Genomic DNA, 27,822 nt, shown 5'->3' with positions numbered 1-27,822 from the left:
ATCATAAATGGGTGTTGAATTTTGTCAAAAGCTTTTTCTGCATCTATTGAGATGATCATATGGTTTTTATTCTTCAATTTGTTAATATGGTGTATCACACTGATTGACTTGCATATACTGAAGACTCCTTGCATCCCTGAGAGAATTCCCACATGATTATGGTGTATGATCTTTTTAATGTGTTGTTGGATTCTGTTTGCTAGTAGTTTGTTGAGGACTTTTGCATCTATATTCATCAGTGGTAGTGGTCTGCAATTTTCTTTTTTGTAATATCTTTGTCTGGTGTTGGTATCAGGGTGATGGTGTCCTCATAGAATGAGTTTGGGAATGTTCCTTCCTCTCCAGTTTTTTGGAAGAGTTTGAGAAGGATGGGTGTTAGCTCTTCTCTAAATGTTTGATAGAATTCAGCTGTGAAGCCATCTGGTCCTGGGCTTTTGTTTGTTGGAAGATTTTTAATCACAGTTTCAATTTCATTACTTGTGATTGGTCTGTTCAAATTTTCTATTTCTTCCTGGTTCAGTCTTGGAAGGTTATACCTTTCTAAGAAATTGTCCATTTCTTCCAGGTTGTCCATTTTTGGGGCATAGAGTTGCTTGTAGTAGTCTCATGTGATGCTTTGTATTTCTGCAGTGCCTGTTTAACTTCTCCTTTTTCATTTCTAATTTTATTGATTTGAGTCCTCTCCCTCTTTTTCTTGATAAGTCTGGCTAAATGTTTATCAATTTTGTTTATCTTCTCAAAGAACCAGCTTTTAGTATTATTGATCTTTGCTATTGTTTTCTTTGTTTCTGTATCATTTATTTCTGCTCTGATCTTTATGATTTCTTTCCTTCTACTAACTTTGGGTCTTGTTTGTTCTTTCTCTAGTTCCCTTAGATGTAAGGTTAGATTGTTTATTTGAGATTTTTCTTGTTTCTTGAGGTAGGATAGGTAGGATTTTATTGCTATAAACTTCCCTCTTAGAACTGCTTTTGCTGCATCACATAGGTTTTGGATCATTGTGTTTTCGTTGTCATTTGTCTCTAGGTATTTTTTGATTTCCTCTCTGATTTCTTTAGTGATCTCTTGGTTATTTAGTAATGTATTGTTTAGCCTCCATATGTTTGTGTTTTTTACCTTTTTTTCCTCTGTAATTTATTTCTAATCTCATAGTGTTTTGTTCAGATAAGATGCTTGATATGATTTCAATTTTCTTAAATTTTCCAAGCCTTGATTTTTGACCCAAGATGTGATCTGTCCAGGAGAATGTTCCATGTGCACTTGAGAATAAAGTGTAATCTGCTGTTTTCGGATGTCCTATATATATCAGTTAAATCTATCTGGTCTATTGTGTTATTTAAAGCTTGTGTTTCCTTATTAATTTTCTTGTGGATGATCTGTCCATTGGTGTAAGTGAGGTGTTAAAGTCCCCCACTATTATTGTGTTACTGTTGATTTCCTCTTTTATAGCTGTTAGCATTTGCCTTATGTATTGATGTGCTCCTATGTTGGGTGCATACATATTTATAATTGTTATATCTTCTTCTTTGATTGATCCCTTGATCATTATGTGGTGTGCTTCCTTGTTTCTTGTACCATTCTTTATTTTAATGTCTATTTGATATGAGCATTGCTACTTCAGCTTTCTTTTGATTTCCATTTGCATGGAATATCTTTTTCCATCTCCTCAGTTTCAGTCTGTATGTGTTCGTAGGTCTGAAGTGTGTCTCTTGTAGACAGCATATATATGGGTCTCGTTTTTCTATGCATTCAGCAAGCCTGTGTCTTTTGGTTGGAGCATTTAATCCCTTCACGTTTAAGGTAATTATCAATATGTATGTTCCTATTACCATTTTCTTAATTGTTTTGGGTTTGTTTGTGTAGGTCCTTTTCTTCTCTTGTGTTTCCCACTAGAAAAGTTCCTTTAGCATTTGTTGTAGAGCTGGTTTGGTGGTGCTGAATTCTCTTAGCTTTTGCTTGTCTGTAAAGCTTTTGATTTCTCCGTCGAATCTGAATGAGATCCTTGCTGGGTCAAGTAATTTTGGTTGTAGGTTCTTCCCTTTCATCACTTTAAATATATCATGCCACTCCTTTCTGGCTTGTACAGTTTCTGCTGAGAAATCAGCTGTTAACCTTATGGGAGTTCCCTTGTATGTTATCTGTTAATAATTTTTCTTTGTCTTTAATTTTAGTCAGTTTGACTACTGACAAAATCAGTAAATTCTGATTTCAGTGTGTTTCTCCTTGGATTTATCCTGCCTGGGACTCTCTGTGCTTCCTGCACTTGGGTGGCTATTTCCTTTCCCATGTTAGGGAAGTTTTCGACTATAGTCTCTTCAAATATTTTCTTGGGTCCTTTTTCTCTCTCTTTTTTTTTTCTGGGACCCCTATACTGAGAATGTTGGTGTGTTTGAATTTTGTCCCAGAGGTCTCTTAGGCTGTCTTCATTTCTTTTCATTCTTTTTCTTTATTCTGTTCCATCGCAGTGAATTCCACCATTCTGTCTTCCAGGTCACTTATCTATTCTTCTGCCTCAGTTATTCTGCTGTTGATTCCTTCTAGTGTATTTTTCATTTCAGTTATTGTATTGTTCATCTCTGTTTGTTCTTTAATTCTTCTAGGTGTTTGTTCTTTAATTCTTCTAGGTCTTTGTTAAACACTTCTTGCATCTTCTCAATCTTTGCCTCCATTCTTTTTCTGAGGGCCTGGATCATCTTCACTATCATTATTCTGAATTCCTTTTCTGGAAGGTTGCCTATCTCCACTTCATTTAGTTGTTTTTCTGGGGTTTTATCTTGTTACTTCATCTGGTACATAGCCCTTTGCCTTTTCATTTTGTCTATCTTTCTGTGAATGTGGTTTTCGTTCCACAGGCTGCAGGACTCTAGTTCTTCTTGCTTCTGCTGCCTGCTCTCTGGTGGATGAGGCTATCTAAGAGTGTTGTGCAAGCTTCCTGATTGGAGGAACTGGTGGTGAGTAGAGCTGGGTGTTTCTCTGGTGGTCAGAGCTCAGTAAAACTTTAATCTGCTTGTCTGCTGATGGATGGGGCTGAGTTCCCTCCCTGTTGGTTGTGTGGCCTGAGGGGACACAGCACTGGAGCTAGAGGTTCTTTGGTGGGTCTAATGGTGGACTCTGGGAGGGTTCACGCCAAGGAGTACTTACCAGAACTTCTGCTGCCAGTGTCCTTGTCCTCATGGTGAGCCACAGCCACCCCTGGCCTCTGCAGAAGACCCTCCAACACTAGCAGGTAGGTCTGTTCATTCTCCTATGGGGTCACTGCTCCTTCCCCCTGGGTCCTGATAAGCAGACTACTTTGTGTGTGCCCTCCAAGAGTGGAGTCTCTGTTTCCCCCTGTCCTGTCGAAGTCCTGCAATCAAATCCTGCTAGCCTTCAAAGTGTGATTCTCTGGGACTTGCTCCTCCCATTGCTAGACCCCCAGATTGGGAAGCATGATGTGGGGTTCAGAACCTTCACTCAGTGGGTGGACTTATGTGGTGTAATTGTTCTCCAGTTTTCGAGTCACCTACCCAGTGGTTATGGGATTTGATTTTATTGTGATTGTACCCCTCCTACTATCTCACTGTGGCTTCTCCTTTGTCTTTGGGTGTGGGGTATCTTTTTCCAGTGTCTTCCTGTCGATGATTATTCAGCAGTTAGTTGTGATTCTGGTGCTCTCGCAAGGGGGAGTGAGCGCACGTCCTTCTACTCCGCCATCTTGAACCAAATTGCTGTAGCTTCTACATCAGCACTTGCATGTTATGGGTGCTGCTTCTTAAACCTCATGAACTAACCTCTGCTAGCTTCCAACTTTTCTGTAGCTTCCTTACCTCTCTTGGCCCTCACAGAATTGAGAGAGTGAGGGTCTTGCTCTGGATTAAGCTTTGGCTTAAGGGAATGTTTTTGCTGGTTTGATCTTCTGTACAGACCACTAAAACTTTCTTCAGATCATCAGTAAGGCTGTTTCACTTTATTATCATTTTGGTGTTCACTGGAGTAGCACTTTAACTTTCCTTCAAGAGCTTTTCCTTTGCATTCACAACTTGGCAAACTGTTTGGTGGAAGAGGCCTACCTTTTGGCTTATCTCTGCTTTCAGCTTGCCTTCCTTACTAAGCTTAGTCATTTCTAGCGTTTGATTTAAAGTGAGAGATGTGTGGCTTTCCTTCTCTTGAACACTCAGCGGCCACTGTAGGGTTATTAATTGAATTGGCCTAATTTCAATACTGTGTCTCAGGGAAGAGGGGAACCCACGGAGAGGCAGAGATGGGGAAACAGAGCAGTCAGAACACATTAAGTCCACTGTCTTATATGCGCAGGGTTTGTAGCACCCCAAAACAATTACGATAGTAACATCAAAGATCACTGATCATAGATCACCACAACAAATATAATAATAATGAAAAAATCTGAAATATGGCGAGAATTACCAAAACGTGACACAGAGTCACAAAGTGAGCAAATGGTGTTAGAAAAACAGCACTGACAGACTTTCTCGATGCAGGGTTGTCACGAACCTTCAATTTTTAACAAATGCAGTATCTGCGAAGTGCACAAAAATGACATATGTCTGTGTGTAACAAATTGTTTTTCTCTTGCTGCTTCTAATATTCTCTCCTTGTCTTAACTTTTGATACTTTAATTATAATGTCTTAGTGGGGGTCTCTTTGGGTTCCTCTTACATGGGCTTCCTGGATCTGGAAGTCCGGGTTTCACCCCAGAGATTATGTTTTAATCTGTCTGGGTCACAGCCTCATAAAGAGATTTACAAATTCTCCAGGGGATTGTAATGCATAATCAAGTTTGAGAACCGCAGCTGTAAATCCACTCAGTCAAAAAGGGCCACTGTCTGAGCAACACCTCCCCATGGCAGAGCCAGCCCAGCTGAGGCTAAGAGTGCCACACTTACCTACAATACTTGAGAGGAGTCCCCGAGAACTCACTGCCATCAGACTCAGGCTCAGATCGGTTCTCAAAGTCAGAAATTCGGAATACAGACAAGCTGGCGTTCACATAGCCAACCATGCACCTACAAAAGAAAACAGATTCTCTAATTAGGACTCTGATCACCTCTGCATCCAATTCACCAAGGCTCTACTTCCTAGAAATCTCTGCAGTTATAGGTGCCTTACTTGGACCTGCCTTGTCACAGCACTCAAGTTGGAATACACTGAAAAGCCCTGGGTATGTTGAATGAAGAACAAGTCATTCTTTTGTTATAGTCCTTTTTGTGCAGAATCATCATCTAGACCATCACTACCCCAATCAGTGCTTCAGTGAAATGGGCAAAAGCATTGCATGATCAGCATAAGTAAGTCACCACTTCTTTCATTGATGACACACACACATATGCACACATAATCACATTCCTTCATTAATGATTATCTATAATTTCTCATAATGCCCTGAATATAACTAGTATGAATATAACCCCCCTCCCAACTCACATCCCATGCTACAGTCATGCTAGATTATGTTCCTTTCATGTATCCTATACTTTCATGCCTCTGCTCATGTTGTCTTTTCTCTTGGGATTCCTTACTCATGGTTTACAAGTGGTAATAGTGTTCACCAACTGAGATGTCACCGCTTTTGTGAAAATGTCCTAATCCCCCCAGTCAGAAGACTCATTCTCTTCTCTCTGTGGTGCAGCTCTATTTACTTCACCATGGCCATATAGCTTATACTAGAGTTGGCTGCATACATGTATGTCTTCTCCTTTGGACTATAGTGTTTTTTTTCTTTTTTGGATCAGAAGAGGTGTCATAGATATTTTGGTATCCTAGGACAGTCTCGTGCAGTGTAGGAATCCAGTAAATATTGAATTCAATGTAAAGTACCAGAGATTCTATCAAGGTCTTGAAGATGGATCAGGAATAAAACTATTGCCTGGACCTCCCCGGGATTATAAGCTTCTTGAGGACATGGCTCTCATTCTGTGTTGGGGAATGGGGGTCAGTATATTACAATACAAAAAACTTGGGCTTTAGGGTCAAATTGTAGCTCTGCTGCTTTCTAGCCATGTGATCTTGGCAAATTATGCAGTTCTTAAAGCAACAAAAGTGTCCACCTCATAGGGTCATTGTGGGAATGAAATGAAATGATATATGTAAAGCAAGTGATATAATGCTTAGCCTATAGCAAGATCTTAATAAATGTGAGTGGTATTTTATTTCATGCACCTAGCGGGAGGTCAATAAATATTTAATTATTAATTGAAAGAAGAAATCATGGTCTTCAGACTCTCTTCATTAACATGTCTGATGTGATTATCCAAAGTTGCTGAATACCAAACCCAAGTGATAACACAAACATAGTTCTGAGAGCACATGGGTTCTGTGCATGTGTTGTCTTGCTCAAGACAAGTCACTGGTTTCATCATGGCCTTAAAAGAAATGAACCAAGCAGAAGGACCCATTTGTCAACAGTCACTCATGGGTGAAACAAATGGTCAGTGCGTGTGTAACATGCCCTACTCCCACTGGCAGCAGGCCTCTCCCATCACTCCATAAAAAGGTAATTTGAAATGATTTCTCCCTCATCTATGAACTGCCTAGAACATGACATGAAAACAGAGTCTTGATGATGATTAGCTGTCACAGAGAGGGAGCCAGTTTTGTGAAATACAGAATAGAGCAGAGTCTTCTCAGGAGCTGAGCTGTGGGAAGTGAAAGGTGCTCTGGAAACTGGCAAAAGCAGGCCCAGCATTGAAATGGAATAATTACAACCCCTCCTACACTCTTCTCTCACACAGCAGCCCTGAGCTTTACTAAGATTAAAGCTGCTCATGGCTACTCTGTTAAAAAAAACTCAATAGAGAGCCCAAATTCGAATGAATTACCCGTCTCACAGGCTGAATACCTTACATTCAAAATAAAAGATAAAAAGGAGACATAGTTGAACTCTTTATTAAGCATATTCCTGTAATGTCAGTCATGAATCAAGTTGAAAATGTGCCTTTAGTGGGCATGTACTCCTTCTGGGTGCAAAGCATTACACACGGAACTAGTAAGTCTTCTTTCCATATAATTTCCATCATCAGGGAAGAAGAGGAACTGCTAATACTGAATTTTCTAGGCATTTATCTAATTCTTTTCACTGTGGTAGAATCTTAGCTTGCCAACATCAAACAGTTGAGACCTTCATCAATTCAGGGAAATGAGGTTTCCCACACTTCATCGTATAGAGTTCAGCCAGTGGCATCCATGTGTCAGCTCAGTGACCTATTGTTACAGCAGGAAGGTCAAAGGCAGCAGAAGATCCCATGTCTACTAAGTTTGCTGGCAGGAGGTCTGTGTATCCTCACTGTGACACACCCCCAGCTCCAGGTGAGACAGAGGAAAGACAAGGCTACACTGATGATCAGGGAGAAGTGAGAGGGAAGGAGAAAAAAGTATCAGACAAAGGAAGAGTTTCCTGAGAATATAAAATAATGAAGTCAGTTTTCTTAAGGGGTTGGCAGATGGCCTCTAAAGGCATTTCCAAGAAAGAAGATTCAGAAAAATGTCTTATGCAAGGGCAGCATTGTTTGAATTAGAATGCATATGTTTTCCAAGTAACTTCTGAGAAGACATTTATTTAAATGTGAGAATTCTGGTTTTAAAACCATTCATTACTTATCGGTTTCCATCCTTTACTATGGGGGAAGAGGATGAACTAGTGATCGTTCTCATCATTTTCAAGGGAGAGAACAGAATCAGAAGTTGACTTTTGAGTCTGTAGATTCCAGATCAAACTCACTGCAGAGTGTCTTTGAATTCCGCTACTAAATTTGCTTTTGAGGTTTGAGGCATTGTGACTCAAATAGCATGGGGATAGGGTTGAAAGGGCAAAAAAGCAAGGGGAAATAAGGTCAGGTTTGTGCATTTAAAGTCAGACATGCTTTGTAGAAAACAAATGACTAATTTATTTATAGGTTAATTTGTAGATAACTTTATAGGTAATAAATTAGGCTAATGAGATAAGCACAGAAGAAAGGAGACTTCTGACTTCTTGCATTGAAAACGTCAGACATTATGAAATAAGAAGAGTAGCCCTCTGTAACCATAAGCTTTATCTTCTGAAATACAACTTTGCAATTGGTTTTGATCGATTTAATTGATTTATAGCTTATATAAATACATTATTTATAGTTCATTAAGATATTTGTAGCTCATTCTGTGAAAATTCGAGCACTGTGTCCTTGATCAAATCTCTAACTCCTTATGGTATCACTATTTTTACAGGAAAATCAGCTTGATTTATACCACTAGACCAGGTATATACCTCACAGTAATTTTCTAAGGCCTGCATATATCCTTAGAGGATGTTCCCAAACTCTAATCCATGTCTACCTGATAACAAAGTAATTAGTTTATTGCATTCATTGAGGGTGAGGGATCAACCTGGTTATTTGTGCTTTCTGGAAAAAAAATTTAGTTTGCTGATTGAAATTTTAACTCTGATTGACAGAACAATTTTATAATATACATCTTCAACTTTACTTCACAATTTCTGTCTCCTGATGTCTGCCCAGAGGTGATTTTAGTTCTCTAAGCTCTTTCTAAAGGGCCCTTGGGAAGATACCCTGAAAGACGAAGTGACTTCATTTTGTAGGCAATGAACAACACTCTGATCACCGGCAGCTGGAAAGACAGAATGTCTTAAGAGGGAAGATGAAAACATTTGAAAAATTCTTGTGTACCTGCTGTGTGGAGACCACTGCCTCAAACCACAGTATTCCTTTCACGTACAGATCTGGCTGAAAAATGAGAATGTCTTCCCCACTGTGCTGCTGAAGACTGATCTGCTGAGCAGACGAGTGTTGAGACTGGGGGGAAAGCGCAGCCGGGAATAACTGAAGCACGCTGTCATAGGGACAAGGGGCCTGTGAACTGAATGACCCTGGACACAGGAGTGAAATTCTCATCCATGGAGGAGCCAGGGAAACGTGTAAGGTGAGGGAAGCCTGGAGTTCTGGAGAAAGGTGATTGGTTTGGTTGGAATACTGTTGATTTAGGGTCAATTTAAATTGAAATATGGCGTTTCCACAGCTGGATTTAATCTCAGTGGGATCTCACTCTGACTGCACATGCTACCTTAAAAGCCTATGACGTCTAAAATTTGACAATGCCGCTCCTCTATGAGTTCAGTCATCTCTGAAGCATTTTTAAACTGGAAAAAGAAAAAAACCTAAAAAGGATAATAGAGTAGCTGGTGGGGCAGAAAATAAGATTCATGAAGAAACGTACACAAATGTAACCATTTGAAAATAAGAAAAATGACTAATGGATTAGCAGATAAAAAGTAGATCTACAAATATTGAAGGTAGCAACAGGCTCTTAAGAGAAACATTGTTTAAAAAAAAAAAAAGGCCCGAAGAGCTCAGTAAAACTGAATTAAGGAGGCTATTTAGAGAAATTCTAATCACCATGAACATTGTCTTAAATCTAATAGGCTGTCAAAATTCTAAAGCTTTGATTCATTATCAACTGCACATAAATGTTCCCACTTTATTTTTTGGTTTCCTCCAGAGCAAGGTATTACCATATTTGAAGTAGCGGAAGAATGGAAATAACCATTAAGATTTAAACCCCAGGGAGTTGACTGTTAGATGAGTTGGATAAGCACTTATTGGCAAGGGCCCCGAGGGCTGTGAGGTTCAGGATGAAGGGCACTGTCTGAGTCTAGGCTTTACCTTCGTGTGGGCTCCATCAGTTACTCTGCCTTGTGATTATGGATTTAACCTCTCTCAATCTCTTTCTGCCCTTCAAAGCGAGGCTAATGATGCATATCCCGCTACCCGCGTTGTTTTGAGAATCAAATGCAAAACATACATGCAAGTGGTTTGGACAAAGATAAGCTTTTCTAGGCTGAGTCAAGCAGAGAATGTTCACAACAGTTACAGGTAGAAAGAAATGCATGCATAGTACAATGTAAGTCTTTAAATCTCTCTTGAAATGGGATGGTATGCTCACTTACAGTGGCTAGATAATTCACATTTAATGGTCACGTGGTGAGTGAAGAACTTTATAGACGCTTCCTCAAATAGCTGGATTTATCTATGCCTTAGAGCATTTATGTAGGATGGATAATGAAATTGGACCTGGGTCAGGTGGGTATAAATTTAGCTGACTTGATCTGGGGGCTGATGGAACTACCCTGGCTATAGAGGATGAATTAGTTTGGTTCAGACTAGTAAACTAAGAGGCAGGGCTGCTTGTAGGAATAGGCAGGAGCCTAAGTGAGATGACTTCTGGGGAGCCAAAAGGACCCTATGATCCCAACACACATTCCACTCTAACCTACAGACCTTTAAATCCCACAATTAATTATATTATTTTGACATTAGCCAAACAGGGTTGTTTTATTTTTTCCCACTAAAGTATGTTGGGACTTTTTATCTTTTTTTCCAAGGGTGTAGAAATGAAAGCTAGGGGACAGGACATGTTATAATTTTGCCAAGACTTTAGCTGACCAGAAATACAGAGCTCTGGCTTTGGGAACCATTGAGGTGATGCCATAGTATTGATCTCTCAGCGAGTTAAGTTCACCCAATTTGCCTGTGGTAATATAGACACTGGTCAAGTCCACAGCCAGGAAAGAATCATTCAGTTACTTATTCCACAAATATTTATGGAATACCTTGTGAGTACTTGGCACATGACTGCACATTTCCCATGTAAAATTTTCAGAGTCTTCACATGACACAAGAGGAATCAAATTATAACTATACTTTTATAAACTCATAAAAATGGCCTAACTATATATCATGGAACACTTTTTTTGCTACACACATTAGCATACCACACACTTCTGAATTCATGGTGGGCAGGAGGGGGGAAAATGATTATTTGCTTTTCTTACATTGGATTCCACCTAAAACTTGTATGACTTGTATGACTTCCAACACTTCAATAGATCAGAATGTGTTTTCTTTGGCCAAAAGTGTTATTGTATCATATTTCCACCTCCCCACTACAGGCCTTCTGTCCTGGGCTTGTGTCCCATGTGCTCCAATGCAGAGGCTTCTGTCTGAGTGTCCAACAGCACATGATGGCTAGGAAATGGGGATTTCATGATGGCTTTATGGCGCACTTACTTTTGCCCAGCTTCCCCTTGGCCTGCACAAGGTCCATACTTATAAGCGTACACCAAGCGAGGGATAAAGTCAGATGTGATCGCTATGACAAATGCGTTTGTAATAACAGAGAGAATTCCAATGCCTTCAAGAATTCCATACCAAATTCCTATTCAAAGAGAAGTGTTGAATTAATTCCAGACACAACAGCAGAGGTGATAACTACAAAAACAACTGGGGTAATTCATTTTCAGTAGTCCTTTGCACAGGTCCTTCCACCATCCCAAATACTGATTCTTGCAACCAGGAGGAAGAATTCGTACCTTCAAAAACCTTGGCATTGAAGGAGTTTGCATGGAAGTGCCCATGCTCATGACTTAAAAATCAATCGGGTTCAGATATAAGTAGAGAATTCTGGTCAATGATAAGGCACTAAACACTATCTGATAAGACTGGCACATGCAATGTCAAGATGCCACCAGACTGGGAGCTCCTTGGGGGTACCTATAGCGTCTCTCCAGTTCATCTTTATGGACCAAGTTCCTGATGCACTGACCCAGAGTAGGTGCTCACTGAGTGTGTTTGTTTCATTGGGACGTTCAAAAACCACTGAGTTAAGCATATGCACGCCGAATTCTCTTCTACACACACTGGCTGAGCCACCTGCCTGCTCTATTCTAAGCACTGGATGCAGAAATGAATAAAAGACAGTCTCTGATCTCTGCCAGCTTTTGAGAGGCTGCACCTGATTCAACTCAGCATCTCTAGTCAAAAACCAAAGGCCATCTCTGCCTATAGAAAAACTGGATCATACTTCCTATGACTCAGGCAAATATTTAGGAAAGAGCAAAACAAAGTTAAGCAAATGGGAGATCTACTTTAAAAAGGCAAAAGGTGGTAATAAATCAAATGTTTAGATTCCAGAGTCTTAGGATAGAAACAACCAAACTGAGAATCTATTTAAGCACAAATTCTCTAGCACTGGAAATTATAAATTTCCAAATAGGTAGCTGTACTTGTTATCTAATATTATTTAAAGCTAACAATTATTCTTCTGTAAGAGTTAGTTGAATCATCTTACATGGAAACCATATGTAAAAATCTAAAGCTGGTAGCTGTTTCATTTTATCTACCAGGTGGTTAATATCTTTTAAAAACACCCCAAATCCAACTTACCTATGTCTTTGGCCCTTGAAGCTAAAGGTCGCCTCCACTGTGTGACAAATTTATAAGCGTCAAGTCGAATTTCAATTATATTATTCAGTAAGGCCAGAAGTGGTGCTAGGGGAAAAGCTGCCACAAAGATAGTTGTAAATCCAAACTGGAGAACTAGGGAAGGAAAAAGGAAAAAGAACAAAGAGTATTGGTTTTCCAGTACTATTTTCAAAAGGATACTAATCTGAATGTGTCATTGTTTTAACCCATATTTTTCCCCAAAGCACAGGGAACATCTCTTCTAGAAAGATGGCCAGGACACTTGAAAAAGAGGTACTCCCTGAGCCTGGAAGCAGTGGCATCCTAGGAGCAATGATCATACCTAGAGTCCAGAGCTTGTTTTCTAAATACCATTCTCTAATAAAAGGAACCAGGGCTCCTTAGAGAAATGTTTGATTCCAGAGCTATGGCAGGGAAAAGACAAGATTAGTCTGGAATATCTTGTGATGCCAGAAAGTTAGGAAGTGCTTGAGAAATGATGGGGACACATCAAAAGGACACAGGACAAACTTGAAGGAGGTCCCAATGGCCAAAGCTGGAAAAATTTGTACAACAAAATAAATAAGGATAGTATTGGATTACAACCCAAAGACTAAGTATCCAAGTTCATAATGAAATAAATACAAGTATAAATATATACTGAAATAAATAAATGGGGGGAAAGGGACAGCTCTTTCTTATAACAGAATTCTAATTAATAAATGTAGAAGGAATGACTGAAAATAGAAAATCACCAGTAGTCAGACACCACAGTAGTAATTGTTGCAGGCAAGAGCCATAAAAGAATGCTAAAATTAGTAGCTAAAATTAGTAGGGGAAATTATATTAAAAAATGATTTTTATATTCTCAAAGTATCTCCCTACACGTTAGTAATTACAAAGGAAAAAATACCTTTACTATGGAGAAACCTGATAGACATCACCTTAACTGAGTGATCCAAGTTAATATCACCAGTAATAAGACATATTGATATCATACCCCCAAGACGGTGTACTGAGGAGGCTACAGTATCCTTTCTGTGGAATTTTTGCCAAAAATGCATAACCTCAACCTAATCATGAGAAACCATTAGATAAACCCAAATGGACATTCTACAAAACTAGTAGTCTTAAAATATGTTAAGTTCGTGGAAAAGAACTGTCATAGAATGGAGGGAACAAGGAGATGCAACTAAATGCAATGTTGGGTGCTGGAATGGGTCATGGACAAGAAAAACAGACAGTGGAAAACAGGCAATATTCAAATAAGGTAACTAGTTAACAGTCCTGTATTAATGTTACTTTTCTGGCTTCAATATATATGTAAGATGTTAACCTTATGAGAAACAAGGTGAAGAGTATTTAGGAACTCTGTACGATGTTTGCAACTTTGCAAATTAAAAAGTTTTAAAAGAGGCAGTGCCTGACGCAAAACAACCAGATGGCGTAATTGAAAACAATTTTAAAAGCACTTGGCTGAATGAATGACTGCATATTTTCTACTGTTTTTACTTTTAAAACCTTATTTTAGAAAGTAACAACAAAACAATGACTAACACATACACCATTTTCTATGTAACAGGCACTGTTCTAATTACTTCACCTATTTTAACTCAATTTTCACAACCACTCTCTTATGTGGATACTATTATTATGCTTATTTTACAGCTGAGGAAACTGAGGCACAAAGAAGTCAAGTAATTTGCCCAAGACACATCACTAAGAAGCAATTCTAACATGGGTGATATGGTCCCAGAGTCCTGAAGAGTCCATTTACCTCATCTCTGTGGTACTGCCACCTCCAAGGTATCCCCCGTTTTCGGTTACGTTCATACTCAGTGACTATGCTGGTTGGCACTTCACCCACCAATAGACACAGGCATTCCCTTCAGCTTTTCCCTTGGTTCCACTTTTCTCCTGACTTCCCTCTTTCCTTGGGTGAGTCCATCCGCTCTCATGACTTTATTATCTGTCTGATGAGGTTTCCCAATTCTCTCTCTCTCTAATCCCGACCCGTTGTCTGCTGCTATGCTACAGAAGCAGCACTTTCCAAACCAATCTCTCAATCTCATCCTTAAACCTGCTCCGCCGTTCATGTCCCTCGTCCTCACCTCCCCTCGGAGCTGTCTTACATAAAAACCAGCTTTTAGCTAGCTCAGCCTTGAGAACTAAAAGCCTCCAAGTCCCAAAATTAATTACCCTTCAAAAATGTCTCTCATCTGTCCCTCCTCTCCACTGTCCCCAGATCAGACTCTGATTTTCTAACTGGCTTCTCTGCCTCAGGCTTTCTCCTCCTTCCCCCATTGCCCTACTATTAATGTTGGTTAAAGCCCATCACTCATCACCTTCCTACTCAAAATGTTTCAGTCGGTTCTTGTTGCCTGTAGACTAAATCCCAAACTTTTTCCATGCCATTCAAGGGTCTTCCAAGCCTCATGTCCAAACATGCCCCGTGACCCAGACAGGTGTCCCAAACAGTCCTCTAGCCATCCACACTACACTTCTATTTTTATGGGGTCATGTCATGTACTTAGTGTTTCTGTTCATACTCTGGTGAAATTCTATTCTTTCTCCAAGTGTGAGCTCAAATGTGCCCTCCTCTGGGCACATTTAATTAACTACTGCTTCCTCTGTAGCTCCCACAACTCTGCTTATCATCATAGAGCTTATTTTCTCTTAATTTTATGGCTCTTTACCTGTATAGTATCAGGTCTTATGTTTAAGTCTTTGATCCACTTAGAGTTCTTTTTGTGAGTGGTGTAAGATAGGGGTTCAATTTCATTGCTCTGCATGTGTTTATCAAGTTTTTTCAACACTATTTGTTGAAGAGACTATCCTTTCCTCATTGGGTATTCTTGGCTCTCTTGTCAACAAGTAGTTGACCACATACGTGGAGGGTTTAATTCTGGGCTCTGTATTCTGTTCTGATGGTCTATATGTCTAATTTTATGCCAGTACTGTACTGTTTTTATTATTACTCTAGCTTTGTAGTATAGTTTGAAGTCAGTAAGTGTGATACTTTTGGATTTGTTTTTTCTTCTTAGGATTTCCATGGATTTGGAGTCTTTTGTGGTTCCATACAAATTTTAGGATTGTTTCTTCTATTTCTATGGTGAATGCCCTTGATATTTTGATAGAGATTGTGTTGAATCTATAGATCAGTTTGGGTAATATGGACATTTTACAATATTCTTCCAATCCATGAATATGAGATGTTTTTCCATTTGTTTGTGTCTTCTTCAGTTTCTTTCAGCAAAGTCTTGTAGTTTTTGTTGTACAGATCTTTCACTTCCTTGGTTAAATTAATTCCTAGGTATTTTATTGTTTTTGATGCTATTGTTTATGGGGTAATTTCTTCGTCAGATACTTCATTGTTGGTATACAGAAATGCAGCTGATTTCTGTATGTTGATTTTATATCCTGCAATTTTATGAAATTTGTTGATTACTTCCAACAGTTCTTTGAGTCTTTGGGATTTTTGTATGTAAAATCATATCACTGCAAATAGTGATAATTTTACTTCTTCCTTTCTGATTTGGATGACTTTTATTTCTTTGTCTTACTTAATTACTCTAGCTAGGACTTCCAGTATTATATTGAATAAGAGTGGTGGGAGTGGGCATTCTTGTCTTCTTCCTGATGTTAGAGGAAATTTTTTCAATTTTCTCCATTGAGTATAATGTTAACTGTGAGTTTGTTGTGCGTGGCCTTTACTATGTTAAAGTATGTTTGTTCTATGCCCAACCTGTCAAGGTTTTTTATCATGAAAGGATGTTGAATTTTGCAAATGCTTTTCCTGCATTTATTGAGATAATCATGATTTTTATATTCTATTTTTTTTTTTTTTGGTAGTACAAGTTCTTTTAATAATTAGAATCAAAGCCTGTTCTGGAACTCAAGTCCACTTAATTCCAAAACCACTTAAAATTTTAATGGGGGGAGGGACAAGATGTCCCCAAGCAAGAATAAGATGGTGTTTATCAAAACAGCTTTGGACCTACTCAGGGCTTCAACTCCAAACCATAGTTTAGGGGAAAAAAAAAATAAGACACAATGTGTCATTTCCTAGAAGAGTCTGAAGTGGAGTTGTCAGTTATCTTCTTTTCGCATTAGAGGATTTTTTTTTCTGGTATACATTCTTTTAGTGTATTTAATATTCTACATGCACACATACACAGATATCATTATTGCAAAAATAGGAAAATCTATTTTACAGTCTTCATCAAATGATCACATTATTGTGATTGCTTATTTAGTTGTCTCTCCTGCCAGGAAGGCAGGAATAATATCTCTCTTACCATCCATCACTCTCCTACTACCTAGCATAATACCTAGCACAGGAAGACAGATATATGATAATGCATACATCTAGGATTTTTTATAAATATGCCAAATTGCCCTTGTGACCGCTGTACCAATTTTAAAACCCAAAAGCAATTATGAGAAGTTCACTTCCCTTCATTCTTCGCAAAACTTCATCTTATGACTTTTTAAGAATCTTTGCCATTTTGATGGGATTAATTTGTCTCTCATTTTTCTTTCTTTTTTTTTTCACACACACACACACGGTATTTTATTTTACAAGAGATAAATCAACCGACACCAAGCATTGTAAATGGATAACCACAACAAAAGCAACAGTGATTGCAATTACCAAACACGAAACACACTCATACTATATCATAATATTGATATTCAGTCCAGTAATCCTCCACTGTAACAGCTCCTTTACTTTGCAGTGAAAATTGATTTGTATATTTTTTGCCTCTGAGTCCTTGTGGGATTTTTTTTTATTCAAACAAAGTCACAAAAATCATAATCATCCTCATCAGTTCACTCAGTCCCGTGTAATTAATTTTTTTCATTTTAAACTTTTGTTAGCACTTTTATGAATTCATCAGTTTTCCATTAGAGTTCTGAAAATGCTTATTCATTCAGTTCAGCAGTATAGTCAGTTACCAGAAACCTGTACTTGTCAGTCTTTTCCATGAATTCCTTGAAGATGAAACCCTTTTACAGGAATATTTTTGCGAAAGCATCAGAGTACACCCAGAACTGTCTGTAAATGACAAAAGACTTAAAAATGACCACGGTTAAAGATTTGATGAAAGTTCATAATAATGCAATTGACAAGGAAATTTTAGTTATTTCTGAGATATACATTTTAAAGTAATAACTAGACTTATGACTTATAACATTATACCAGAACATATAAGATTTTTAGTAATTTCATGTAATGTCTGAAACATTTATATTAATATATTTCCATACAAATAACCCAAAGAAAGTTTAGTATTAGTTGTTTTTTTTTGTTTGTTTGTTTTTTAATACTGCAGGTTATTATTAGTCATCAGTTTTATACACATCAGTGTATACATGTCAATCCCAATCGCCCAGTTCAGCACACCACCATCCCCACCCCACTGTGGTTTTCCCCCCTTGGTGTCCATACGTTTGTTCTCTATATCTCTGTCTCAACTTCTGCCTTGCAAACAGGTTTATCTGTACCATTTTTCTAGGTTCCACATACATGTATTAATATATGATATTTGTTTTTCTCTTTCTGACTTACTTCACTCTGTATGACAGTCTCTAGATACATACATGTCTCAACAAATGACTCAGTTTCATTCCTTTTTATGGCTGAGTAATATTCCATTGTATATATGTGCCACATCTTCTTTATCCATTCATCTGTCAATGGACATTTAGGTTGCTTCCATGACCTGGCTATTGTAAATAGTGCTGCAATGAACATTCGGGTGCATGTGTCTTTTTGAATTATGGTTTTCTCTGGGTATATGCCCAGTAGTGGGATTGCTGGATCATATGGTAATTCTATTTTTAGTTTTTTAAGGAACCCCCATACTGTTCTACAAAGTGGCTGTATCAATTTACATTCCCACCAACAGTGCAAGAGGGATCCCTTTTCTCTACACCCTCTCCAGCATTTGTTGTTTGTAGATTTTCTGATGATGCCCATTCTAACTGGTGTGAGGTGATATCTCATTGTAGTTTTGATTTGCATTTCTCTAATAATTAGTGATGTTGAGCAGCTTTTCATGTGCTTCTTGGCCATCTGTATGTCTTCTCTGGAGAAATATCTATATAGGTCTTCTGCCCATTTTTGGATTGGGTTGTTTGTTTCTTTAATATTGAGCTGAATGATCTGCTTATATATTTTGGAGATTAATCCTTTGTCTGTTGATTCGTTTGCAAATATTTTCTCCCATTCTGAGCGTTTTCGTCTTGTTTATGGTTTCCCTTGCTGTGCAAAAGCTTTTAAGTTTCATTAGGTCCCATTTGTTTATTTTTGTTTTTATTTCCATTACTGTAGGAGGTGGATCAAAAAAGATCTTGCTGTGATTTATGTCAAAGAGTGTTTTTCCTATGTTTTCCTCTAACAGTTTTATAGTGTCCGGTCTTACATTTAGTTCTCAAATCCATTTTGAGGTTTTTTTTGTGTATGGTGTTAGGGAGTGTTCTAATTTCATTCTTTTACATGTAGCTGTCCAGTTTTCCCAGCACCACTTATTGAAGAGACTGTCTTTTCTCCATTGTATAATTTTGCCTCCTTTGTCATAGATTAGTTGACCATAGGTGCGTGGGTTTATCTCTGGGCTTTCTAACTTGTTCCATTGATCTATGTTTCTGTTTTTGTGCCAGTACCATATTGTTTTGATTACTGTAGCTTTGTAGTATAGTCTGAAGTCTGGGAGCCTGATTCCTCCAGCTCCATTTTTTTTCCCTCAAGACTGCTTTGGCTGTTCGGGGTCTTTTGTGTCTCCATACAAATTTTAAGATGATTGCTTCTAGTTCTGTAAAAAATGCCATTGGTAATTTGACAGGGAGTACATTGAATCTGTAGGTTGCTTTGGGTAGTATAGTCATTTTCACAATACTGATTCTTCCAATTCAACAACATGGTATATCTCTCCATCTGTTTGTATCATCTTTAATTTCTTTCATCAGTGTCTTATAGTTTTCTGCATACAGGTCTTTTGTCTCCCTCGGTAGGTTTATTCCAAGGTATTTTATTCTTTTTGTTGCAGTGGTAAATGGGAGTATTTCTATAATTTCTCTTTCAGATTTTTCATCATTAGTGTATAGGAATGCAAGAGATTTCTGTGCATTAATTTTCTACCCTATAACTTTGCCAAATTCATTGATTAGCTCCAGTAGTTTTCTGGTGGCATTTTTAGGATTCTCTATGTATAGTATCATGTCATCTGCAAACAGTGACAGTGTTACTTCTTCTTTTCCAATTTGTATTCCTTTTATTTCTTTTTCCTCTCTGATTTCCATGGTTAGGACTTCTAAAACTATGTTGAATAATAGTGGTGAGAGTGGACATCCTTGTCTCGTTCCTGACCTTAGAGGAAATGCTTTCAGTGTTTCACCATTGAGAATGATGTTTCCCGTGGGTTTGTTGTATATGGCCTTTATTATGTTGAGGTTAGGTTCCCTCTGTGCCTACTTTCTGGAGAGTTTTTATCATAAATGGGTGTTGAATTTTGTCAAAAGCTTTTTCTGCATCTATTGAGATGATCATATGGTTTTTATTCTTCAATTTGTTAATATGGTGTATCCCATTGATTGATTTGTGTATACTGAAGAATCCTTGCATCCCTGGGATAAATCCCACTTGATCATGGTGTATGATCCTTTTAATGTGTTGTTGGATTCTGTTTGCCAGTATTTTGTTGAGGATTTTTGCATCTATGTTCATCAGAGATATTGGTCTGTAAGTTTCTTCTTTTTGTAGTACTTTTGTCTGGTTTTGGTATCAGGGTGATGGTGGCCTCAGAATGAGTTTGGGAGTGTTCCTTCCTCTGTAATGTTTTGGAAGAGTTTGAGAAGGATGTGTGTTAGCTCTTCTCTAAATGTTTGATAGAATTCAGCTGTGAAGCCATCTGGTCCTGGACTTTCGTTTGTTGGAAGATTTTTAATCAGTTTCAGTTTCTACTTGTGGGCTTCCCTGGTGGCGCAGTGGTTGAGAGTCCGCCTGCCGATGCAGGGAACACGTGTTCATGCCCTGGTCCGGGAAGATCCCACATGCCATGGAGTGGCTGGGCCCGTGAGCCATGGCCACTGAGCCTGCGTGTCCGGAGCCTGTGCTCCGCAACGGGAGAGGCCAGAACAGTGAGAGGCCCGCGTACTGCAAAAAAAAAAAAAAAAAAAATTTCTACTTGTGATGGGTCTGTTCATATTTTCTATTTCTTCCTGGTTCAGTCTTGGAAGGTTATACCTTCCTAAGAATTTGTCCATTTCTTCCAGGTTGTCCATTTTATTAGCATAGAGTTACTTGTAGTAGTCTCTTAGGATGCTTTGTATTTCTGTGGTGTCTGTTGTTCTCCTTTTTCATTTCTAATTTTATTGATTTGAGTCCTCTCCTTCTCTTTCTTGATGAGGCTGGCTAATGGTTTATCAATTTTGTTTATCTTCTCAAAGAACCAGCTTGTAGTTTTATTGATCTTTGCTATTGTTTTCTTTGTTTCTATTTCATTTATTTCTGCTCTGATCTTCATGATTTCTTTCCTTCTGGTAACTTTGGGTTTTGTTTGTTCTTCTTTCTCTAGTTCCTTTAGGTGTAAGGTTAGATTGTTTACTTGAGATTATTCTTGTTTCTTGAGGTAGGCTTTTATAGCTATAAACTTCCCTCTTAGAACTGCTTTTGCTGCATCCCACAGGTTTGGGATCATCGTGTTTTCATTGTCATTTGTCTCTAGGTATTTTTTGATTTCCTCTCTGATTTCTTTAGTGATCTCTTGGTTATTTAGTAATGTATTGTTTATCCTCCATGTCTTTGTGCTTTTTAGGTTTTTTTCCCTGTAATTCATTTCTAATCTCATAGCGTTGTGGTCAGAAAAGATACTTGATATAATTTCAATTTTCTTATATTTACTGAGGCTTGATGTGTGACACAAGATGTGATCTATCCTGGAGGATGTTCCATGCGCAATTGAGAAGAAAGTGTAATCTTCTGTTTTTGGATGGAATTTCCTATAAATATCAATTAAATCTATCTGGTCTGTTGTGTCATTGAAAGCTTCTGTTTCCTTATTTATTTTCATTTTGGATGCTCTGTCCATTGGTGTAAGTGAGGTGTTAAAATCCCCCACTATTATTGTGTTACTGTTGATTTCCTCTTTCATAGCTGTTAGCAGTTGCCTTATGTATTGAGGTGCTCCTATGTTGGGTGCATATATAATTGTTATATCTTCTTCTTGGATTGATCCCTTGATCATTATGTAGTGTCCTTCCTTGTCTTTTATAACATTCTTTGTTTTAAAGTCTATTTTATCTGATATGAGTATTGCTACTCCAGCTTTCTTTTGATCCATTTGCATGGAATATCTTTTTCCATCCCCTCACTTTCAGTCTGTATGTGTCCCTAGGTCTGAAGTGGGTCTCCTGTAGACAGCATATATATGGGTCTTGTTTTTGTATCCATTCAGCCAGTCTGTGTCTTTTGGTTGGAGCATTTAATCCATTCAAGTTTAAGGTAATTATCTATATGTATGTTCCTATTACCATTTTCTTAATTGTTATGGGTTTGTTTGTGTAGGTCCTTTTCTTCTCTTGTGTTTCCCACTTAGAGAAGTTCCTTTAGCATTTGTTGTAGAGCTGGTTTGGTGGTGCTGAATTCTCTTAGCTTTTGCTTGTCTGTAAAGCTTTTGATTTCTCCATCAAATCTGAATGAGATCCTTGCCGGGTAGAGTAATCTTGGTTGTAGGGTCCTCCCTTTCATCACTTTGAGTATATCATGCCAGTCCCTTCTGTCTTGTAGAGTTTCTGCTGAGAAATCAGCTGTTAACCTTAAGGGAGTTCCCTTGTATGTTATTTGCTTTTTTTACCTTGCTGCTTTCAATAATTTTTCTTTTTCTTTAATTTTTGCCAATTTGATTACTATGTGTCTTGGCGTGTTTCTCCTTGGGTTTATCCTGTATGGGACTTGCTGTGCTTCCTGGACTTGGGTGGCTATTTCCTTTTCCATGTTAGGGAAGTTTCGACTATAATGCCTTCAAATATTTTCTCTGGTCCTTTCTCTCTCTCTTCTCCTTCTGAGACCCCTATAATGTGAATGTTGTTGCGTTTAATGTTGTCCCAGAGGTCTCTTAGGCTGTCTTCATTTCTTTTCATTTTTTTTTCTTTATTCTGTTCCGCAGCAGTGAATTCCACCATTCTGTCTTCCAGGTCACTTCTCCGTTCTTCTGCCTCAGTTATTCTGCTATTGATTCCTTCTAGTGTAGTTTTCATTTCAATTATTGTATTGTTCATCTCTGTTTGTTTGTTCTTTAATTATTCTAGGTCTTTGTTCAACATTTCTTGCATCATCTCTATCTTTGCCTCCATTCTTTTTCGAGGTCCTGGATCATCTTCTCTATCATTATTCTGAATTATTTTTCTGGAAGGTTGCCTATCTCCACTTCATTTAGTTGTTTTTCTGGGGTTTTATCTTGTTCCTTCATCTGGTACATAGCCCTCTGCCTTTTCATCTTCTCTGTCTTTCTGTGAATGTGGTTTTTGTTCCACAGGCTGCAGGACTGTAGTTCTTCTTGCTTCTGCTGTCTTCCCTCTGGTGGATGAAGCTATCTAAGAGGCTTGATGGAAGGGACTGGTGGTAGGTAGAGCTGACTGTTGCTCTGGTGGGCAGTGCTCAGTAAAACTTTAATCCACTTGACTGTTGATGGGTGGGGTGGGGTTCCCTCCCTGTTGTTTGTTTGGCCTGAGGCAACCCAACACTGGAGCCTACTTGGGCTCTTTGGTGGGGCTAATGACAGACTCTGGGAGAGCTCACGCCAAGGAGTACTTCCCAGAACTTTTGCTGCCAGTGTCCTTGTCCCCACGGTGAGCCACAGCCCCCTCCCCCACACCTCTGCAGGAGACCCTCCAACACTAGCAGGTAGGTATGGTTCAGTCTCCCCTGGGGTCACTGCTCCTTCCCCTGGGTCCCGATGTACACAGTACTTTGTGTATGCCCTCCAAGGGTGGATTCTCTGTTTCTCCCAGTCCTATCAAAGTCCTGCAATCAATTCCTACTAGGCTTCAAAGTCTGATTCTCTAGGAATTCCTCCTCCTGTTGCTGGAACCCCAGGTTGGGAAGCCTGACGTGGGGGCTCAGAACCTTCATTCCAGTGGGTGGACCTCAGGTGTTCTCCAGTCTGTGAGTCACCCACCCACCAGTTATGGGATTTGATTTTACTGTGATTGCACCCCTTCTACTGTCTCATTGTGGCTTCTCCTTTGTCTTTGGATGTGGGGTATCTTTTTTGGTGAGTTCCAGTGTCTTCCTGTCGACTGTCCAGCAGCTAGTTGTGATTCTGTTGTTCTCACAAGAGGGAGTGAGAGCACGTCCTTCTACTCTGCCATCTTGGTTCCTTCTACATTTTATTCTATTAATGTGATATATTACACTTAAAAATTTGTGTATGTTAAACCAATTTTGCATTCCAGGGATAAATCCCATTTGGTTGTAGTGTACAGTTGTTTTAATGTGTTCTTGAATTTAGTTTGCTAATATTTTTAGAATTTTTGCATCTATATTAATCAGGGATATTGGTCCAAAGTTATCTTTTCTTATAGTATCCTTATCTGGTTTTGGTACTAGGGTAATGTTGGCTTTGCAGAATGAGTTTGGAAGTGTTCCCTCCTCTTCAATTTTTTAAAGCATTTGAGAAGGATTGGTATTAATTCTTCTTTAATTGTTAGAAAATTCACCAGTGAAGCTGTCTGGTTCTAGGGTTTTCTGTGTTGGGAGGCTTTTGATTACTGATTCAACCTCTTTCCTCATTATTGATCTTTTCAGATTTTCTATTTCTTGCTGATTCAGTCTTGGTAGGTTGTGTGTTTCTAGAAATTTATCCATTTCTAGGTTATCTAATTTGTTGGCATATAATTGTTCATAGCTTCTTATCCTATTTTTTTCTGTAGTATCAGTTGTAATGTCTCCTCTTTCATTTCTAATTTTGAGTTCTCTCTTCTTTCTTAGTCTAGTTAAAGTTTTGTCAATTATGTTTATCTTTTCAAAAAACCCAGCTCTTGGTTTCATTGATCTTCTCTATTGTTTTTCTGGTCTCTATTTCATTTATTTCCACTCTGATCTTTATTATTTCCTTCCTTCTGCTAACTTTGGGCTTAAATTGTTCTTCTTTTTCTAGTTCCTTGAGGTGTAAAGTTAGAGTGTTTGAGAGCTAATTTCTTAATATATGCGTTAATTTATATAAACTTTCCTCTCAGAACTGTTTCTGCTGCATTCCATAAGTTTCGATATGTTGTGTTTCCATTTTCATTTGTTTTGAGATAATTTTTAATTTCCCTTTTGATTTCTTCTTTGATCTGTCGGTTGTTCAGAAATGTGTTTAGTTTCCACATGTTTTTATGTTTTACAGCTTTCTTCTTGTGGTAGATTTCTAGTTTCATACCACTGTGGTCAGAAACGATAGTATGATTTCAATCGTCTTATATTCGCTAAGAGTTATTTTGTATCCTATCATATGATCTATCCTAGAGAATGTTCTATGTGCATTTGAGAAGAATGTGTATTCTGTTGTTATTGGATGGAATGTTCTCTATATGTCTGTTTAGTCCATTTGGTTTAAAGTATGCCTCAATTCCAATGTTTGCTTGTTAATTTTCTGTGTGGATTAGTTGTCACTCACAGTGGGACACTGAAGTCCCCTACTATTTTTGTGTTGTTGTCTGTTTCTCCTTGAGATCTGTTAATATAGTTGACCTTTGAACAACATGGAGGTTAGGGCCCCAACCATCTGCACAGTATCCACATATAACTTTACAGTTGGCCCTTTATTTACATGGCTCCACATCCATGGATTCAGTCAACCACAGATTATGTTGTACTGCAGTATGTATTTATTGAAAAAAATCCGCATATAAGTGAATTTGTGCGCTTTGAACCTGTTGTTCAAGGGTCAACTGTTTTTGCCTAATATATTTAAGAGTCAACTGTATTTGCTTAATATATTTAAGTGCTCCGACATTGGGGGCAAATATATTTATGATTGTTATATCTTCTTGGTGTATTGACCTCATTTATTATTATATAATGAACTTATTTGTCTCTTCTTTCTTACTGTTTTTGGCTTGAAGCCTTTTTTGTCTGATATAAGTATGGGTACCTCCCCTTTCTTTTGGTTTCCACTTACCTGAAATATCTTTTTCCATTCCTTGACTTTGAGATTATGTTTGTCTTTAGATCTGAAATGTGTCTCCGAAAGGCAGCATATAGTTGGGTCTTTTTTCAAAATTTTATTTTATTGAAGTATAACTGGTCTACAGTTTGTGTTAATTTCTGTGTACAGCAAAGTGATTCAGTTATACATATATATACATTCTTTTTCATATTCTTTTCCATTATGGTTTATCTCAGGATATTGAATATAGTTCCCTGTGCTATACAGTAGGACCTTGTTGTTTATCCATTCTATATATAATAGTTTGCATCTGCTAATCCCAAACTCCCAATCCATCCCTCCCCCAACCCCATACCCCTTGGCAACCACAAGTCTGTTTCTGTTTCGTAGATAAGTTCATTTGTGTCATGTTTTGGATTCCACATATAAATGATATCATAAGGTATTTGTCCTTCTCTTTGTCTTACTTCAGTTATTATGATAATCTCTAGGTCCATCCGTGTTGCTGAAAATGGTATTATTTCATTCTTTTTTTATGGCTGAGTAGTATTTCATTGTGTGTATGTACCACATCTTCTTTATCCAGGCATCTGTCAGTGGACATTTAGGTTGTTTCCATGTCTTGGATATTATGGATAGTGCTGCTATGAACATAGGGGTGCATGAATCTTTTTGAATTATAATTTTGTCCCATTATATGCCCAGGAGTGGGATTGCTGTATCCTATGGCAACTCTAGTTTTTTGAGGAACTTCCATATTGTCTTCCATAGTGGCTGCACCAATTTACATTCCCACCAACAGAAGGAGGGTTCCTTTTTCTCCACACCCTCTCCAACATTTATTATTTGTAGACTTTTTCATGATGGCCCTTCTGACCAGTGTGAGGTGGTACCTCATAGTAGTTTTGATTTGCATTCTCTAATAATTAGCGATGTTGAGTATCTTTTCATGTGCCTCTTGGCCATCTGTATGTCCTTTTTGGAGAAATGTCTATTTAGGTCTTCTGCCCATTTTTCGCTTGGGTTATTGTTTTCTTTGTTATTGAGTTGTACAAGCTGTTTGTATATTTTGGAAATTAAGCCCTTGTCGGTCACATCATTTGCAAATATTTTCTCCCAGTCCGTAGGTTGTCTTTTTGTTTTGTTTATGGTTTCCTTTGCTGTGCAAAAGCTTATAAGTTTGAATAGGTCCCATTTGTGTATTTTTGCTATTTCTATTGCCTTGGGAGACTGAATTGGGTCTTGTTTTTTTAATTCATCCAGCCATTCTGTGCCTTTGTATTGGTGAGTTCAATCCATTTACATTTACATTTAGAGTGATTATTGATATGTAATGACTTACTACTGCCGTCTTATCTTTTGCCTTCTGGTTGTTTTATATCTTTATTGTTCCTTTTCCCCCTGTGTTTCTGCCTACCTCTGTAAGTTGGTGGTTTCCATGGTGATACACTCAGTCTATCCCTTTTGTACGTTTGTTGAATCAACTCTAGACTTTTGCTTTGAGGTTACTAATAAGCTTACATACATCTCATAGGTAAAATAGTCCATTTTATGCTGATAGCAACTTATCTTCATTTGCCTACAAAGGCTCCACCCTTTTACATTTTTGATGTCACAATTTACCTCTTTCTATGCTGTGCATTTGTTAACAGATTATAGTAGCTATAGTTATTTTTAATGATCTTTTCCTTTAACCTTTATAGTATAGTTAAGTAGTTAATATACCATTCTAATACAGAGTTACCATTTTGTGATTGTTTATTTTTCACCTTTTTCATTGTTGTATATTTTCATATGCTTTTATGTCACTGATTAGTGTCTTTTCATCTCAGGTTGAAGGACTTCTTTCAACATTTCTTGCAAGGCAAGTCTAATGGTGGTGAATTCCCTTAGCTTTTGTTTGGGAAAGCCTTTATTTCTCCTTCATAGCTGAAGGATAACTTTGCTGGATAAAGTATTCTTGGCTGTCAATTTTTATCTTTCAGCACTTTGAATATGTCATTCTACTCTCTCCTGGGCTGTAGAATTTCTGCTGAGAATTTCACTGACAGACTAATGTTAGTTTTTTTCCCCTAGCTGCCTTTAATATTCATTATAATGTGTGATGGTTTCATTAATGTGCTTGGAGAAGGTCTTTTTGCATTGAGGTAACAGGGTGTCCTGGTAGCTTTGTGGACTTGTATGTCCCATTTCTTCTCCAGGTTTGGGAAGTTCCCAGTTAATATTTTTTTAAATGAACTCTCTGCCTCTTCTCTCTCTTTTTCTTCTGGCACACCAATTATTCTTAGATTTGTCTCTCTGATCGAATCTAATAGTTCTCATAGGGTTTCTTCATTTTTAAAAAATCTAATTTCTCTGTCTTCTTCTGACTGAATAATTTCTATATTCCTATACTCCAAGTCACTTATTCTTTCTTCCATCTGGTCTGTCTTAGTACCTGT

At 38.0% G+C, this 27,822-nt stretch overlaps 1 protein-coding gene and 1 long non-coding RNA gene across 5 annotated transcripts in view; one reads left to right on the top strand and one right to left on the bottom strand.

Annotated features, from left to right (window-relative positions):
* ANO4 (anoctamin 4) overlaps window positions 1-27,822 on the bottom strand; it is a 426,079-nt gene that overhangs the window by 19,356 nt on the left and 378,901 nt on the right. For all 4 annotated transcript variants that reach the window (XM_033427646.2, XM_004269479.4, XM_004269481.3 and 1 more), the window contains 3 exons: window positions 12,210-12,362; window positions 11,055-11,202; window positions 4,884-5,003 (listed from right to left, as the gene is read on the bottom strand). In XM_033427646.2, coding sequence (XP_033283537.2) covers window positions 4,884-5,003; window positions 11,055-11,202; window positions 12,210-12,362 — 421 coding nt within the window. The remainder of the gene's footprint in view (window positions 1-4,883; window positions 5,004-11,054; window positions 11,203-12,209; window positions 12,363-27,822) is intronic.
* The window catches only part of LOC125960513 (uncharacterized), a 32,215-nt gene continuing 12,758 nt past the window's right edge, over window positions 8,366-27,822 (top strand). The window contains exons 1-2 of the long non-coding RNA XR_007470250.1: window positions 8,366-8,910; window positions 13,896-14,033. This is a non-coding gene — a long non-coding RNA (uncharacterized LOC125960513). The remainder of the gene's footprint in view (window positions 8,911-13,895; window positions 14,034-27,822) is intronic.

This window comes from Orcinus orca, chromosome 11 (assembly GCF_937001465.1).
Source record: "Orcinus orca chromosome 11, mOrcOrc1.1, whole genome shotgun sequence".
Lineage (NCBI taxonomy): Eukaryota > Metazoa > Chordata > Mammalia > Artiodactyla > Delphinidae > Orcinus > Orcinus orca.
This window is presented reverse-complemented; position numbering and strand designations above follow the sequence as displayed.